This window comes from Onychomys torridus, chromosome 3 (genome assembly GCF_903995425.1).
Source record: "Onychomys torridus chromosome 3, mOncTor1.1, whole genome shotgun sequence".
NCBI lineage: Eukaryota > Metazoa > Chordata > Mammalia > Rodentia > Cricetidae > Onychomys > Onychomys torridus.
The window spans coordinates 136337502-136354338 of record NC_050445.1 but is presented as its reverse complement, the minus strand read 5'-3'; the positions used below and the strand labels follow the sequence as shown (position 1 = coordinate 136354338).

General features: G+C 52.3%; 2 protein-coding genes across 4 annotated transcripts in view; both read right to left on the bottom strand.

Moving 5' to 3' along the window:
* Slc6a12 (solute carrier family 6 member 12) overlaps window positions 1-2489 on the bottom strand; it is a 23939-nt gene extending 21450 nt beyond the window's left edge. The window contains exons 1-2 of one of the 3 annotated variants that reach the window (XM_036181018.1): window positions 2290-2489; window positions 1794-1851 (exon numbers count right to left, since the gene is read on the bottom strand). The gene's annotated coding sequence lies outside the window, so the exon portion shown is untranslated. Of the gene's footprint in view, window positions 1-1253; window positions 1501-1793; window positions 1871-2289 lie in introns of those variants that run through there. The other 2 variants (XM_036181019.1, XM_036181020.1) reach the window with 2 other exon arrangements.
* A 4476-nt stretch (window positions 2490-6965) lies between these two features.
* Slc6a13 (solute carrier family 6 member 13) overlaps window positions 6966-16837 on the bottom strand; it is a 36372-nt gene continuing 26500 nt past the window's right edge. The window contains exons 8-15 of the mRNA XM_036181821.1: window positions 12367-12470; window positions 11378-11502; window positions 10293-10405; window positions 9865-10002; window positions 9176-9278; window positions 8715-8815; window positions 7700-7870; window positions 6966-7383 (exon numbers count right to left, since the gene is read on the bottom strand). Coding sequence (XP_036037714.1) covers window positions 7261-7383; window positions 7700-7870; window positions 8715-8815; window positions 9176-9278; window positions 9865-10002; window positions 10293-10405; window positions 11378-11502; window positions 12367-12470 — 978 coding nt within the window. The 3' untranslated portion in view covers window positions 6966-7260. The remainder of the gene's footprint in view (window positions 7384-7699; window positions 7871-8714; window positions 8816-9175; window positions 9279-9864; window positions 10003-10292; window positions 10406-11377; window positions 11503-12366; window positions 12471-16837) is intronic.

Genomic DNA, 16837 nt, shown 5'->3' with positions numbered 1-16837 from the left:
GATAATCTCAAGAGCTTGAGGGGAAGAGCTGGTGGGAAAAGGAACGAATGAAGGAATGGATGATGGGAATGATGGAGGAAAGTGGAGTCAGGGCAGCAAACCCAGAACCCCGTCCAGGCCTGAGGTTGAGCTTTTTCAAGGATGAAAAGAAAACGAGAACCAGAGATGATGAGTGGCCATGGGCATGAATTTTCTATAAATAAAAGACGGGTGCTGGAGAGAAGTCTCCGCAGTTAAGAGCACTGGCTGCTCTTCCAGAGGACCTGGGTTCAATTCCCAGCACGGTGGCTTATAACAGCTTATAACCTCAGTCCTAGGGGATCCTTCTTCTGGCCTTCTCAGGTACCAGACATGCATGTAATGTTCAGACATACATGCAGACAAAACATCCATACACGTAAAAATAAACAGAAATCCCTCAAAAGACGTCTGAGAGGCACGTGTATCATAGGTAAGAATGGAAAACTGAGGCAGAGAGAATGAGGGCAAAGGCATTCGAGAGAAGAGAGGGACCGGAGCCGCAATGAGCGGAGGGAAAGAGGGCTGAAACCACAGCACTGGACATTTAAGTTAGACTCGGGGACGAAAATGTCCAGGAGGACATTAGCCATAAAAGCAAGCTACACAGAGCCCTCTTTTCGTTTCCTTACTTGTAAAAGCACAGGGACCAGTGGGGTAGCACACGCCTGAGATCTCCAGAACTCTGGGTAGAGGCAGGATGGTTAAATTCCAGGCCAGACCAGCCACACAGTCAGAGCTTGTCTCACAAAAACAACAACAACAACAAATCCAAAAGGACAGCTCCGCCCCCACAGTGCCCTTCCACTAGTCTGTTTGCTAGGAATGATTCAGTGACAGCAAAAGCAACTTGTTCCCCTTCGCAAGCTCCTCTACAGCTGAGCTCTACAGGGTGCCCACCTGCCTTGCCAGACTGGGGCGGAGGAGGGGCAGGGGAGGGACTTCATCATACTTGGGTGCCCTTGAGCATATCCTGGGCTCTGTCTTCAGAGGACTAGAAAGTACAGTCTTAACTCTCCTCTCAAAGCTAGGCAGGTTAGACAGAAGTCAGCTCTGGGTCTAGGATGCACTCTAGAAATCCTGCCCCCCACATACTGCTAGGGTTCTGCTCATACACCTTCACCCCCATCCCAGCACAAGAGAGACCCAGCCCCGCTCCAGCCCATACCCACATACCAGCCCCCACCCCTGCACACCCTGGTGCTGTTCCGTCACGTCCCTTTGCACACACATACCTGTGTGCATGGCCCCAAAGCCTGGCTCCTCGTAGCCCTTCACACCTGGTAGGCAGCTAGGCTCCACAGTGGCAGCCCACATCTTCCCCTGGCCCCTCCTCAGCCCCAGTCCCAGCCCACGTGGCTTCCCCTTCAAAGAGGAGCTCAGGCTGCTGGCCCTGGCTGATTGAGAGCAGGCGCCCCCAACCTGTGACCGTTAGTTAGTTCCAGATCCATCCACTCACCCTTCCTGCCTCTGGGAACTGACCGCCCTCCCCTGGCAGGCAGACGACCCGCCTCCTTCACCCACTGCTCAGGGCCAGTTCCCCAACTGTGGATTCTCCTGCGACTCAAGCTTGTCCCCTGAACAATTCCACCGCGGGAATGGTGGTGGGGACGGGGAGCATAGCATCCCTGTGGCCTCGGGGGACCGCAGTTCCCTGCTTCCTGCCCAGACACACTTCTGCCAGGTCTTGCCTCTGGTGGAGCCCTCAGTCCTCCAGACCTAGGGGTGCAGACACTGTGGAACTCTGAGTACTGTTCCACATGCTTCTCACTCACCTGCTCTCAGCTCAGCCAGAGCTCCTGCTCCCTCCCCAGTGAGTAAGTGTCTCCAGACCTGGAAGAGGAATTCTCACTTTCAGCTCTCCTGCCCCTCCCTGCCACAGCCCCACCCTGTGGTCCTGAGACAGAGAGACAGAGACAGAGACAGAGAGACAGAGAGAAACAGAGAGATGGAGAGAGGGGGGAGAGAGACAGAGAGAGAACAGAGAAACACCACAAGCAACAAGAGAGACTGAAAAGTCTATAGATGAGAATTACACATCTACCCTCTGGAAGTCAAGCTTTCTAACCCTGTCTCTCTATCCCTCCAGCTCCCTCCCTCCTAACTAGTGTCTTCCCAGTAAGCACTGTCCAGGACAAGACCCCCAGAGCCTCTGGACTGCTGCCTTGGGCAGCCTTACCTCTGACCTCTCTCCTCCTGCTCCCAGCCTCTTACCTCTCACCTCCACCCCTAATACTGGCTCCTTCTTAGGCAGGGTACAGGTCCTCTTACCAGAGCAGTGGGATGGGAGCCACCAACTTCCAGGCTGGACACTGAGGACCTTGGCAGGGGAGTGACGAGGGTATGGGAGGAGGGTGAATCACACACTGGAGTTTTCCACCGAGTACCTGCCCTCTGTGGCTCCCCAGCAAAGCCCTAGACCTTTGCAGCCACTGCCTTCTCCTTGGGATTTTCCTAGAGAAAGCTCCAGAGCCTGCATATCTCAGGAAGGAAAATGCAAATAGCATCCAGGGCACAGCCCACCCATCCTGGCTTTCCTCTCCTCCCTTACCATGGTCTCTCAGCCAAGGGAGATTCTGAACCTGTTTCCCACTCTGGACAAGTGGATGGTGTGTGGTTTGCAGGGCTGCTGCAAGGGTTAAAGTCAGCATGGCCGTGCCTAGGAAATCAGAGGTACTTAAAGGGAGCTGTCAATATTTGCTGCAGGCTCTGGTGGGGGTTTGGGGATCCAGACACTCTGATTCTGGGCATCACTAAGCCACACACCAAAGGCTCATCTGGAACAGCCTGGCAACTGTCAAGTGTGAATCCACACGGGGAATGTGTGGTCCCGCTCAGCCTTGATGGGAGGATTTTCCAAAACAGGGCTCTGTGTGTGTCTTCACAGTATGGATATGAAAAAGCCTGTGAGGCCTCTGGGAAGATCGAGAAGCTTCTTCAGTGCCGGGTGGTGTGGAAACAGGGGAAGTTGGGGGGAGAAAGGGAGATTTCCCTTTCTGTGGACTTCCCCTTCGTCTGCCAGAACTTCCTAGCAGTCGAGGGTGTGAAGTGAGGCTGGCAGTCTGTAACTTTCCATCTGCACCCCACTCACCATCCCTCAGGTCCCCCATCAAGGAAAACCAGAATGAGTCCGACTCTCAACTCCCTCACCTCAACAAAACCAGAAGTGGGGCTGGGGAGCAGCTCTGGAAGAAGAAGTCATGGCCTGCCAGAACCCACACACCTCCTGCCATGCTCAGCTGGCACGCCGCAGCCTGCCCTGCTGGGTCTGCTCTGTCCTTGCACCCACCATCGTGACCTCCTCATGCTTCATGCACAGGAGACACCAGAGTCTGTGAAAAACAAAGTAGCCAGCTTTGCGGGGCCCAGTCTCTCCCCATTCTGCCCAGTGAGTAGAGTCTGGTTTTACCTAATCCTCTCCCATCTTTACCCGCTACCTCAGACCTTTGTCTCCTCATCTTAATGTTGGTTCCCCCTAACCAAGCTCATCCAATGTCCATAGACACCAACACCCTCCTGTTTTTCAGAGCAATCGAAACTCAAGAAGCCAGAGATCATCTCTTTGCAAACACCTGCAAAGTGCTGTCCAGAGCTGAGATGAAATGGATATACAATCTCGCTGCAGGAAAACCCGTTGGCATTTATCATTTTCTGACCCCATGTATGCTCATAGGGACCCCGGATGGAGCCCATTTTCTGAGCTCTTAGCTCAGGCTGGGTATACCACGTGTTGCCTCCCTTAGGAGCCTTATGTCGTGGATACGAAAGGCTTTTCCTGAGTAGGGTGCTGGGGTGACTAGAAGGGAAACAATTCACCCTGTGCCCATACACAGTAAGTGAAGGAGCTGGGATCTGAACCTGTGCCTTGGGTTCCACTCTCACACGCTCCTTTCCCAGATCATGAACAGCTGATGAGCAGGAATCGCATCACATGAGTCTCTGCTGCTGTCTCAGCATTTAATACATGGCCTGTATTGGATGGGTGGGTGGATGGGTGGAGGGAGAGAGGAAGGGAAAGAGGGAAGGAGAAGGGTGCAGCTGCAGGAGAAAATGATCATACTCATCCCCTTTGCTAGGGCAGCATATGCTGATCACTTGGAACCAGGGACTGAACAGGACATGAACAGCTCCAGCCCCACTTCTGGACAATACCCCAGGGCTGAGCAGGAACATTGGACCACAGGCTGTTTGGGGCTACTTCTTCCTCACCTCCTAACAAATTCACTGAACTCCATAAATGCGCATCCTTCTTCCCGAGACTAAGAGGTAGGAACTGTCTTGGACGCTTCCTGGGCTTTTCTACTATGAGGAGAGCCACTGATGGGGTACATGGAAAGGTTTATCAAAGTGATTCCTGGGTAGCTGCTTTTGCTGGAGTCTGGTGATGCTGTGGAGTAACTAGCAGTATTAGCATTTTTCAGAGGAGCAAAAAACTGAGGGTCATACAGGTTAGTTTGCCTAAGTTATGGAGTATGAGAGTTAAGGTCCAAAAAAGATGGTAAGCCTCTGTGGAGAAGGCTGTCTGGATGAGCTTGTGCATACGTGCACACTGTTGAAGGCTTATCAGGGGCTATGTGCATATGCCTAGGTCTGAGACTTGGGTAGTTGAAGTCTCCAGGTGGCCTCATGGGCTTATGCTTAGCAAGTGCCTCCCTGATGCCATGGGCATCTTCAGATGCCAGTATTTCTTCCTTCTTCTCTCAGAGATCAGTTCTTACTTTCCAGGCTCCCCTGCCTGCCTACCTAACTGTGCGGCCTCCCCTTCCTGCCCTGCTTTCTTCTTCGGGGTACTGAAGGATCCAGTCTCTGCCCTTCCAGGTAGACACAGTTCTCCTCCGCTCCAGCTCCCCTCTGCCAAAGCCAAGTACCATGGCTCCCAACCCTGACCGTACCTAGGCATGGTCACTCCTATAATCTCAACACTTGGGAAGTTGAGATAGGAGGATCTCTGTGAGTTCAAGGCCACCCTGAACTAAGACTGAGATCCTGTCTCAAAACAAAACGAAAGCAAAAATGAAACAGTGTCGGCCAACCCTGCCCACAACCAGCCACATTTCTCACATTTCCACCTCAGTCCTACATGGCTAGCCAGTGTTTTTCTGCACACCCATCCCCAAAACTGTACTAAGAACCCTTGGACCCCTGACTTAATTTGAGCCCTGTAATAGGCCTGTGTGGGTGGGGGACATAGTGTTATCCACATCAGAAAAATGAGCATGAATTTCAAGGAGTTTCTACCAAGACATGTCATGAGGTAAACACAAGTCAGGGACAGACAGAACCAGCTCCCTGGTTCTTAAGCTAAAACACATGGTTTTCACACCATTTATTCACCATTTGTGACTCTCATGAGTGGGACTCACCTCACCATCACCTCACCACCTCATTTCCTCAGCAGATGTATAAACCTTTGATCAAATGAGGAGACAGAGAGGCAGATAGCATACTCTCAGAATAGCCTACCCAAGTTCCCTGTCAGAGTGGACTCCCCAGTCACCCTCCATGACTCCCCCTCAAAGCACTTTATTTATCAAGGAAACTGATTCTGGGTCAGGCATGGTGGTGCACACCTTTAATCCAAGCACTCAGAGGCAGAGACAAGTGACCAACCTGCTCTACAAAGCAAGCTTCAGGCCAGCCAAGGTCACATAGTGAGACCCTGTCTCAAAAAAAGAAAAGAATGGATTGGATTCCGGTTCTGCCCATATGTGTGGTAAATACAGCACAGCACTGTAGCATGGGTCTTCTAGAAACATGGTAAGGTGGATGGAGATGTGAGGTGATAGAATCCTGGGTTTGGGCACATTATGCCTGCAGGACTGTGGCCAAGCCTATATCCAGGGCACCTAGGAGAAAGAATCAATGTTCCCACAACAGGAAGACCACTGTCCCTGATTTTTACAGACTCTTCAGACACAAGACAGAATATTGAAAACTGGAAAATATTTTGTTACATTTCTCTTGAAACTGACATGTCAAAAGCTGAGAAACTGCCTGGAATGCCTGAGCAGCTCAGAGAGTCACAGGACACTTAGTGGAGTCAATTAGCACCAGAGGACCCAGGTAAACCTTGCGCTAGATGGGGAGAAATGCACTTCATCCACGTTTGACACACAACAGCAACCACGCTCCTCCCCACCCCCCTTGGCAGCCGGTTGCTAAGGCACACCTGGGACCTTGCTTTAGCCTCCAGGCAACATCCTAGAGCTTTGCCTGCCTTCTGCCCTATTCTCTTGAAACCTAGCCTTAAGGGTTCATGGCTGACACTCAGGGCTGAGCACGTGACAGTGCCACCCCCTTGTGGTCACATCTGGAAGTGACAATACCCTGTGTCCAAACCTCTGGCTAGGTAAGAATGAGGCTGTCTGAAGGAAGTGGATCCCTCTGCTGGCAGAGTCTGGGCAGGGCTTCCTCTGCAAGGCCCTTCTACAGCCATCTGGGTCTGCAAAAGCCCAGCTGGCCACCTTCCCTCAACCTGCATCAGCCCATGGGTGCACACAGCCAACAGTGTTGATGAGCAGGGCGGGCAGGCACGCCACAAGAGTCATGTGGGCAGGAAGAAACTGTAACCAGGACCTGGCCCCCTTTGTCTTTCCTTCCATCTCCCTTTTTAAATCCTATGATGGAGACAAGGGGGAGGAGGGTGGAGCAGTAGTAGGGAGTCGGGGTAGGGGCAAGGCAGGACCACACATGACACTTCAGGAAAGCGTGGAGAGATTGGGGGGCGGGCAGCTTTCTTCAATTCAAATGTGTGATGGAGGACATTGGTCTGGCCCCATCATTGTCTTCCCTGACCCACCACAGCAGTCACAGCTGCTATGTGAACCAATAAAAACTCAGTAAGGATGGTGAGCTAGGAAGAGGCAGGACCCGAGAGCCACAGTTTCACCATGAAGAGGGCGGCAAGGCACAAACAGAGGGCAGAAACCAGGCATATTGGCAAGCAGTCATGGGAGGAAGTTGGATTTAATGGCATGGAGGGAAGAGGGCCCAGTGACCAGCTAGGCCTTCACCTCCCCAGGGCTTCCCAAACTGCCTCAAAGGGGTGTTGCTGATGTGGACATGTCACAATGTTTGGACCACCCTGGAAGAGGGGAGTCATGATAGTAGGGACCCAGCTCAGAAGGTCGGTCCCAAATACCCCCCTTGTCTTATCTGCCCCCGCACAGAGGGGTGCTTCTGCCCTCTGCTCCTCTAGCTGTCCCCATGGCCAGGTTCACAGGCATGTCAAAGGCCCTGGCTCTAGCAGTTAGATTCCAGTTCTGTGAGCCTGAGGAGGGATGTCATAGGTGTTGCAGGGGCAGTAGGTTCTGGTTGGTTCTTCCGGGGAAGGTCTTCAGCTGGGCACACCAGCTGTCGGAACCGCTGAAAAGACAGTGAGATCGTTGTCATGGTAAAGGAGTGGTGCCCACCAGTGTCCCTCATTACTAACGTCTGCCTTCCCTACCGTAAACCTGCTTCCAGCTGCCAACCCCAGCGTCACCGTGTGACTCTTGCAGTTATTCTGGGTCCCTTTTTGTAAGACTCCCAAGTACCCTTTCTCTGGAGCCCTGGTACCCACACCAGGCTGGAGGCAGGGCGTCCCTTTATACACCATCTCCCTCCCGTGGGAAACAACCCGCCTGCCATCTGAGACCTACTCATCCAGTGAGGTTCCTGTCCCCAATTGCCTTCCTCCTACCTCTCGGAGTGGGCCCTTGAGAGTCCTAAGCTTGTAGATGCTCCAGGCAGGAATGCAAATCATGGAGGACAGAGCTAGGAGCCAGCCCAGGGCATCCCCCCACCATGGGTACGTGTACTTCTTGTTGTAGGTCAGCGGTGTGTATTTGATCAGGGAGAACAGGAAGGTTGCCTGGAGTGAAACGGAGGAGAAAGAGGTCGGTGTTGAGGCCGGGTGCCTTCCGCACCCCGCGGGCCCGCCCCTTCCCACCCCCCCCCCCACAGCTGCCTGGAAGGGGCTGTTCTCCCGCAGGCTATGCTGCTTATCTAGGTCAGTCAGTCTCCAAGCTCCACCCACATTCTGAAGTCCACTCCTGGATAGCTATTTCCAGTGTACATCCCCTGTCACTGCAAGGCTCTTTTGGGTCCCTCTCCTCAGTCCGCTCTAGTTAGGACATAACTGTGCGCCATCTCCCACACCCAGAGTCAGCCATGAGGACTCCAGTCTCCCTCTGCCCTCCCAGTTCATATCAGCCACAGGGCAGGAGCTTCGGGAAATGCTGACTCTCCGGAACATCCTAGATCCTGTGGGTGCTTCACCCGTTGAGACTGTTTTGTCTACAAAGTGAGTGTAGAGCTTTTCCCGTGTGTCGCTGAGGTGTGTGTGTGTGTGTGTGTGTGTGTGTGTGTGTGTGTGTGTGTGTGTGTTGAGCACTCTGTGGAGCTGCTGCTGTGCTCACAAGCATGATTCTGAGCAGCCTGACATTGCATTCCGGTCCTATCTGGGACATCAGCTTCTAGCTGTGCTATTGGTAAATTCATCAGACAGCCTTGAACCTCCATTAATCCCTCTGTGATTAGGGGAATGCTCTGTGAAGGGGAAAGGAGGAATTTCTCTTCCTATCTTACCTAGTGAGAGGATGGATGAAAATCTAAGACGCTGTCCAAGGCCTAAGGAACTGTGGGCCTCCACTCCGCTGCAACCACAATCCCCCTCCACCCTGCCCCCTGCCTTTACCCCTTGAGAGTTCTGTTACCATGCACACAGCTGGGGTGAAAAAGAGCCAGCAATATTTGATAAGAGGCCACGGCTTGTACCCAATCATATCCTCAACGTTGTCATAGAAGCGGCTGGCTCCTGTTGGGGGGGGGGGGGGGAGGAAACAGGACAGAAGACACATTTCAGGCTGTGAGGGGTTGGGATGGAGCCAAGCAGACTAGGTCGGGCACAGACAACCAGACAAGTGATACAGTTGCCTTTTGGAAGCATGGCTGGGAGAAAGCGGTTAGCTAGGATTCATGGGCATACACAACATCAGGGGAAGAAACACTGAAGCCGCTAAAGCATTGGGACAGGACAGGATTCGGACCCTTCAAGTGCTCTAGGCACAGCTGTGACAGGAAATGTGGGTGTGAGCAGCAGATGTCTTCCTTCTGTCTGAGGGTGCCGACATGGAAGGGTGTGCTGGGCTCTGGGCCCGGGGCAGAAGCCACTCACCATAAACCCAACCCACACAGAGGGATTCAAAGATGGCCACGAAGAGAAGGCACATGCCACTGGCTGCATAGTAGTCGAAGAGCTGAAACACGTACATGCCGCCCTGCGTGGGAGATGATCGTTGGGAGGGAGCAGAGAAGGGCCGACCCCTATGACCTCTGTATCCCGTGCCTCACAGCGGGACAGAGGTGGTGAGGCTCACAGACAGTAGTGTAAGACAAGACAGCTTTAAGGCCTGAAGCCCCGAACGGCCATAGGTAACAGCTGTTTCTTATCACTGCTTCTGGATGGAAGATGGAGAACACGAACAGAGAGCTGTATTGTTGCTCCTGGGTCTGTTTGGGGTTAGACCCAAAGGCTCCAGGCAGTGTGTCCAGTCTTTTGAGGAAGGATAGTCAAGCTGATGGGTTCTGTCATCTGTCTTCTCCAGTGGGACACTGGAAGAAGACCACCCATCCCCAAGATACCTCTTTCCCTTTGAGGTCATTCCTGGGAAGCCTGGGATCCCACCAGAGAGCTAGCCTTCCCATTCTAAGATTTCCCATCCATTCTCTCCATATGTTCTCTGTCGCAGCCGTTCATTCTGTGGGGGCTAACAGCCGGGAGGCCTATCCTGTGGTCCTTCCCAGCAGGCGTCATTATCTGTTCAGCTCCTAATGAGGTCCCCATCTAACCTCCCAGACTCTCACCTCTGTGAGCATGATCAGTCCAATGAAAAAGGAGAGGACAGACACTATAAGGATGAGGATTTCCCTCCGGTTCTTCTTACGGAACACCCTGGGATACATGTCCACCAGCGCCGTCACCAGGCTTTCTACGCACACAAACTGAATGAGAGGGTAAGAGAAAGTGGGGGAAAGAGAGCTCCCAGAGCAAGCCTGTCAGCCAGCTCCAGCTTCCTTCCTGCTAGCAGCCTCCCCCTCGGGCCCCCAGAGCACTTATCCCTATATGTGGGTGTGAGGTGACGCCACCCTGAAAGCTCCTCCAGGTCCCTGGAAAAGGATCCACCTCTGACATCTATCCAGTCCCCAACTATCCCCAGACTCACAGGGTGTAAACTCAGCCATTGCCCTCTACACCCATGCATCCCACAGACTTGGAGTGGCCACCTTGATACCTGGCTATCTAGTCCCAGGAGAACAACCATGAAGAAGAAACAGCAGGCCCACAATGGTGAGAAGGGCAGCATCACCACGGCTCGAGGGTAGGCGATGAAAGCCAGGCCAGGGCCTACAGCGGGAGCAGAGGAACACAGCCCAGAGCCTGAGCCAGCTCCAGGCCTCTGCAACCCCAGGGCCTCCCAGGATGGGGCCATGGAATGACAGAGCTGGAAGAAACTGCCCCCCAAAGTTGTCATCACTAGCACATATTGACACATGCCACCCAAACTTCTACATGGTCCCCAGTGTCCAAGGCACCACCCTACTGTATTATGGCAAGAAGAGAACCTAGAAACCCTAGCAGTGAAGAAAGTTGGGTCCAACAAGGGCTCTAGACCCCCAGATCTACTGCCTCAAATCAAGGGTCTCAAGCTAAGAATGAGGTCCAGGGGCTGGCAGGCCCAACAAATCTGTGAAGCTAACCTGAAGGAGAGTAAGAGAAGATGGGGGGGTCTGCTGAAAACCGGAGCAGGCAAGGGTAGTTGCTTCACTGTGCTGACAATTGAGGTAAAGGGAATACCCGGGGCTGGATTTGGTCTGGGCCTGCAATTCGCTGTGGCTACCCCCAAAGCCTTTTCTGTCCCCGGCAGGGCTGAACCAGAATCAAAAGAACCCACCGACGCGTTTACCGTGAAATAGCTGCCGGTCTAAGCTGATTCAGGTGGCAAGAACAAATTCACCTGCCAAAGCCTGGTTAAGCCATGGGAAGTGTCCTCTGATAAGCCAAGGGTACCCTGTGACCTTGGACCCAGTTCCCACGCTAGAAGAGCCAGGATAGTATTGCTATCAGTTTTCACATGGTTTACACCTCCGAGTACAAGCCAGATGTGCTACACAGCCTGTACCACACACTGCTTCGGTATCCCTTACTGAAGATGCTTGGGAGGTTTTCTTCATTTGGGAATATGTATCCAGACCCATACAGTTAGGTTTCCCTGCTCTACAAATTTGAAATGCCCTCAAACTGGAAAGATTTTCAGCGTTCACTCTGGATCCTGGTTGCCAAAGGTGTCCCTGTTCTCAGCCTCCCCAGAACACTCACCTGACTCAGCAACTTCAGATATGGGCACACCCTGCTCCTGAGACATGAAGCCCAGGATGGAGAAGATGGCAAACCCAGCCACGAAGCTGGTGCCGCTGTTGAGGATGCAAAGGGCAATGCAGTCCCTGTGGGGTGCAGGTAGAAGGAGGCATCCGGTTAGGTCAGAAGAGAACTGTCAGAAGCCTGGGCTTCCTGTCCAGGAGCTAACAGAAACCCCTGGGAACACAGCCTCTTCCACAGTTGCAGAGACCAAGGTGGGGCTCGCTGGCAGAACTTAGTCAAGTGTACCCCTCCTCCAGCCCCTTTGACCCCTGACTGGCTCGGATGTGGAATAAACATTCTTTCAGTCCTGAAAGAACGATGCCACGCAGAGGGAAAACACTAGATGTTCCAGCCACTCTCTCCCCTCCACCCTGATACACTGCTACTATACGTCTGGGGGCAGGGCCACTCTGATATGAGCCCAGGTGGTTTAAGCATAGATAATCACAAATAACAAATAATTCTTACACATCTCAATTTGATCTTGAAATGCACAATAGGATTTTTGGCTATGTTTCAGGTAATATTAAAACTGGCTGAAACTCCTGAGTATGAACCAGGAGACAGACATCATAAAGTGAAGAGGAGTGTCTGGGAGGTCGACCTAGACAATGAAGTGAGAGTATATAAGGACACATCATTTGCCCAGTAGAGCCCCCAAGACTGGGTCACCATTGCACAACATTAGTAATTATTGTCCAGCCTTGCTGGTATAGCTCTCTTGCACCTATGAGCCCCTTAATAAGCCAGGGAAGGTTGTGCGCTGCATGTGGTCTTCCAGCCAATCACAGCTGACCTCCCCTTTGAAAAGCAATCCTCTGCCCAGCCTACAGCCAGCTTCTATGACTTCTCCATAGCCTTGGGGTGCTAAGGTAGGATGCAGACGGAGCAGGTGCACAAGCTAGTGCAGTCCACCCTGATCTAGGTTGGCAGGAGGCAAGAATCACCTGTAGCAGTTGTTGTGGTACTGGTTGTAGCTGCCCAGGGCCGTGAGGCACCCCAGACAGATGGCAAAGGAGAAGAAGATCTGGGTGCCTGCATCCATCCACACCTACACAAGGGAAAGGAGGGAGCTGAACAGTATGAAAGCCATGCAGGTCTCTGTGGGAGAACACGGGCATGCTCCAGGTCCCAGCTAGCGGTGGTGGCAACCCTGTTCCCACTGCTCACCGAGTGGCCCACCATCCTGGGCTCCTAAATGGAGCTTCTTGGGGATGCCACAGGATGGAACAGATGCTGGGCATTCAAAGAAGACTAACAGAGGCATGATGGGGAGGACTGGAGGATGCTCTAGGTCTAGAGCTTAGTATCAGGTATTCAATCATGGCTATTAAGCCCTTGGCTCTGCCTCGTGCCCTCTTATCTTGGGTCTCATGGCAATGTGACCAGTAGAGAAGGCATTTCTAGGAATGTGGCCATGATAGCAAAGCCATTTCAAGCCTAGAGCTTTGTTCCACAACCCTTTATGTCTCACAAGCAAAGAGAATAGTCCTCCACTCACAGGAGTCCAGAGGAAGAAGTGGACAGCAGAGACTTCCCCATCTAAACTTCACTGTGGCTGTCACTGTTATCTCAGCTGGCTGACCCAGCCTTACATGTTGTGATTTAGATCTAACAGCTAGAATAATATCCCAACGAGAAAGAACACCAAGGCTCAGGACTAAGCCGTTCGCAGGGTTGCAGGAGGTGGGTTCCAGAGGCCACAGCCCTCTTGCCTCCTGTTATTTCCTTCCACAGATAACAACCTCTGGTGCCCCTTCTGGCCCCATAGCTCCCCAGTCCCTTCCTGCCCCTCCCTAATTCCTTAACCATAACCACTATCCTCAGTCTCCCTGCTCTACCCTCACCCCACCCTCCACTCTCACATCATACTCAGTCCTACATGATGGGGGTCTAGGGGACCCAAGGGCAGCTGACTACTAAGAATCACTTCTGCTCCTCGGCCAACGTCCACAGCTGAGACAATGAGTCTCACAGGCTGGAGGAGAACCCAGAACTTTTCCAAAGCTCCCTGGCGATGCTAACAGTCAGCTATAGGATCACGGTCGAATAGTCCTTGAAAAGTGGCATCAGATGCAGACCATTTATCCCCTTCTCTTATTATAGTTCTGTCTCAACAGGCTTATGGACCGAACAGAGAGATGGCAGGGAAAGGGGGAGACAGCCTTCTGTCCTCTCTGCTCACCGAGAACTCCCTCCAGGGAAAAGCCAGCAGCAGCAGGAAGCAGAGTAGAGGTTGTGGGAAGGGGCTAGAGCCCGCCAGACCACAGCCCTCGAGGTAGAAGGCACCAGATAACCATGAGGGGCAATTGCAATGGGAAAAGTAATGGACTGAGCCTCTTTGAGCAGCTGGACAAGCAGAGGACAGGGTTAAGGAGACCACAAGGACACGTGAGAGTGATGCCACCCATGTGGCTGTTCCTTCAAGATGTTCCAGGTCCTCTGCTCTCCTAAGAGTGTCCTAATCATCTCAGGGAAACACAGTACAGCCTCTCGTATTGATCTGTTCTATTCTTTCCTGACTCCATAGAGTCCGGGCCGCTTAAAGAGCGGGACTTTGAAGCAAGGGACAGAGTCTGGACAGGGAGAGGAGGAATCCCTGGGTTGGGGGTGAGAGGGCTGAGTTAATGGGACAGCAGTCAATGCCAGCTGCTCGCGCTCTCCCAAACAGACCATTAAGGCCTGAAAGCCTCACTAACTTTGGACTTTGGCCCCATCCTCACAGTGCATTGGCCCTGTGTTACAAAGGCACCCCTGTGTGCCTGCAGAGATACTGTGATGGCCCCTAGGCAGGCGGTGGCTCCATCCTGTGACCATGCATATTTGTGAACTTGGATTTGGGAAGAAGTCTTAAGAGAAACCACGGCTTGGCTGTTTGCCTCACCTAGCAGGGGTTGGGGACAGGGGAGCCGAATAGGCCACGTCTGGAGGGAGGTCAGTGAGAAGAGAGAAACTGCCACACAGGAGGGCGAGAGTTCAGAGCTCAAGGGTCAGATGCGGCCTTTGACGAAAGCCCTCTGGCTGTGAACTTGGCAGATCTTGCTCTGTGCAGCTGCAGCCCATCAAGCCTGCTGGGGTAGGGGTGTGGAGGGGGGTGGGGGGAGGCTTCAGCAACACACAGAGCGAGCTGTTGTGTTCCCCACCACATCCTGATCATTCCAGGCACCCTGGGTCTCAGAACAAAACTCTGACATGTCTCCCGCTGGGCCAGAAGACTGACCCAGAAAAAAAAAAAAAAGAAATATGAAAAACACTTGGTAGAGTGTGGGCAAAAAGAGGTCTTTGGGGGAGAGAAGAGAGCAGATTCAGGAACGATGTCTTCAACCTCCATGTTTGTGGATAAATGCCTGTTTTTCTTAGAAGGGCAATGGCTTTCAACAGGACAGCCTTAGTGAGACAGCCCCATCGCTGTTCATTTACTGGTACTTGATTCAACCTCTCTGAACTATCCTGTTCCCATCAAATCAGTCCAATAGCAAAACAATGTACGCAAAATGCCTAATATGTATAAATATTAACTCCCTACCCTAGAGTCATTCTTTAAAATGAGCCCTTAAAACTCAAATAATCTATAGGCTTTCCGATGGTCATGATGGCACACGCCTTGTAATCCCAGCGCTTGGGAAGTAGAAACAGAAGGATCAGAATTCAAGGTCACCCTTAACTACAAAGCAAGTTCCAGGCTAGTGCGGGCTACGTGAGTCCTGGCCTTTAAGATATTCTGGAAAAGATTGAGGATGAAGGAGGGTGAGGCTAAATGAGCACTCAAGACCAGACCTAGTCCTCTCACATACTAGCTTCAGCTTCTCAACAAGTCGCTTCAATTCTCTAAGCTTTCACATCTTTATCTATCAAATGAGGCTGATAGCTGACTGGGGATGCGTTTGATGACTAAAACAATTCAACCACGAGGCTCGGCACCTGGCAGAGGAGATAGGCACATTTGAGCAGCTTTTGCTTCGGCTCTCAATAGACAACACCAAAATAAAGACCTAGTGTTTCTGGGTGGATGGTGGCGCACGCCTTCAATCCCAGCACTTGGGAGGCGGAGGCAGACGGATCTCTGTGAGTTTGAGGCCAGCCTAGTCTACAGAGCTTGTTCCAGGACAGTCAGGTCAACACAGAGAAACCCTGTCTCAAAAACACAAAAACAAAGCAACAAAAAAGAATTAGTTTTGATCCATGGTTACAACATCACACTTCACACGAATTGCAACATGTGGGGGTTCAGAAGTTTCCACAGGGTTCTACCGACAGTAAACCCCCCACTCCCTGCCCCTGCTCTTCAGATGAAGTTCAGGAGAACAAGAAGTTGATGAGGGAGAGCCACATGGTGTGAGCAAAGCAGGTGCTGTGCTCCTAAGAGCCAATTCTCAGCATGAGCCCTGGAGCCTGGGAACAGCAGGAACCTGGCCAGACACAGCAGGCCTGGCAGAGAGGCGGAAATGAGAGAGGAACCCAGCAGTCTCCCCTGGCTCTCTGCCTCTGCTCTTGGCGGGAGAGATGCCTTCAGTCTTTGTGTTACCTAGTGGGGATCCTGTACCTTTCTTAAGTGCCAGGCAAACACCAGTTGGAATTATCACACTCCCCAAGGAGTGCCAACTACATTCAATTAGGGCCTAGCAGGATGTTCCACCCTGCAGACACTACTCAGCTCACAGATGACAAGGACCTACCTTCAACATGGGACTACAAGCCAGCTGCCCTTGAAACTGCCCCCTGCCAACAGCCCCAAAGCCTATGGAACAGGCAAGTTCCCAGTGCAGCCTAGAGCTGCCTGGGGATTGGATGGATGGGCAACAGGAGCTCAGCGTTCAGTAAGCCAAACACATCTTCATTAACCCCCAGAGTTGAAGGTTGCCTAGCCCACACTCATGACTTCTGGAAATTTATATACTAAACACTGCCCCTAGCATGGGCCTGACACAGGATGCAGCTCGATAGTTTTTGGTGACGGAGTTGCACAAGAAAGCCAGGGTGAGCAGACAGAGACCTCGCCTTCCAGAAGAGATCAGAAAATCTGTGCGGTCTGTCGCCATCCAGACCTGCTTTCCAGTTGCACATGTGAAGACAAGACAGTCTTAAAACCCAAGGGTTGAGAGCTGGCCTGGCACACATGATGCCCTACGGTCTTCTCCAATACCACAAAATCTTAAGGGCCTCTAGACCTCAGTTCCTCTATCTATAAAACAGGAGTAGTTCATTCATATGCTGTAAGGATTGGCCAAAATAAGACATATAAACCTCTTAATAGTGCCAGGGACGTAACAGTTGTTAGCTACGAATAGCTGATTAGGACAGAGCTACAAACACTGGGCTCCTTTGGTCTTTCAGACCTACCTCTTGTTCTAGAACCTTAAGGGGCCCCTTCTGCAAGGTGGATCCACGCCTGACTTTACCTAGCCTGCCCCAGCCTGC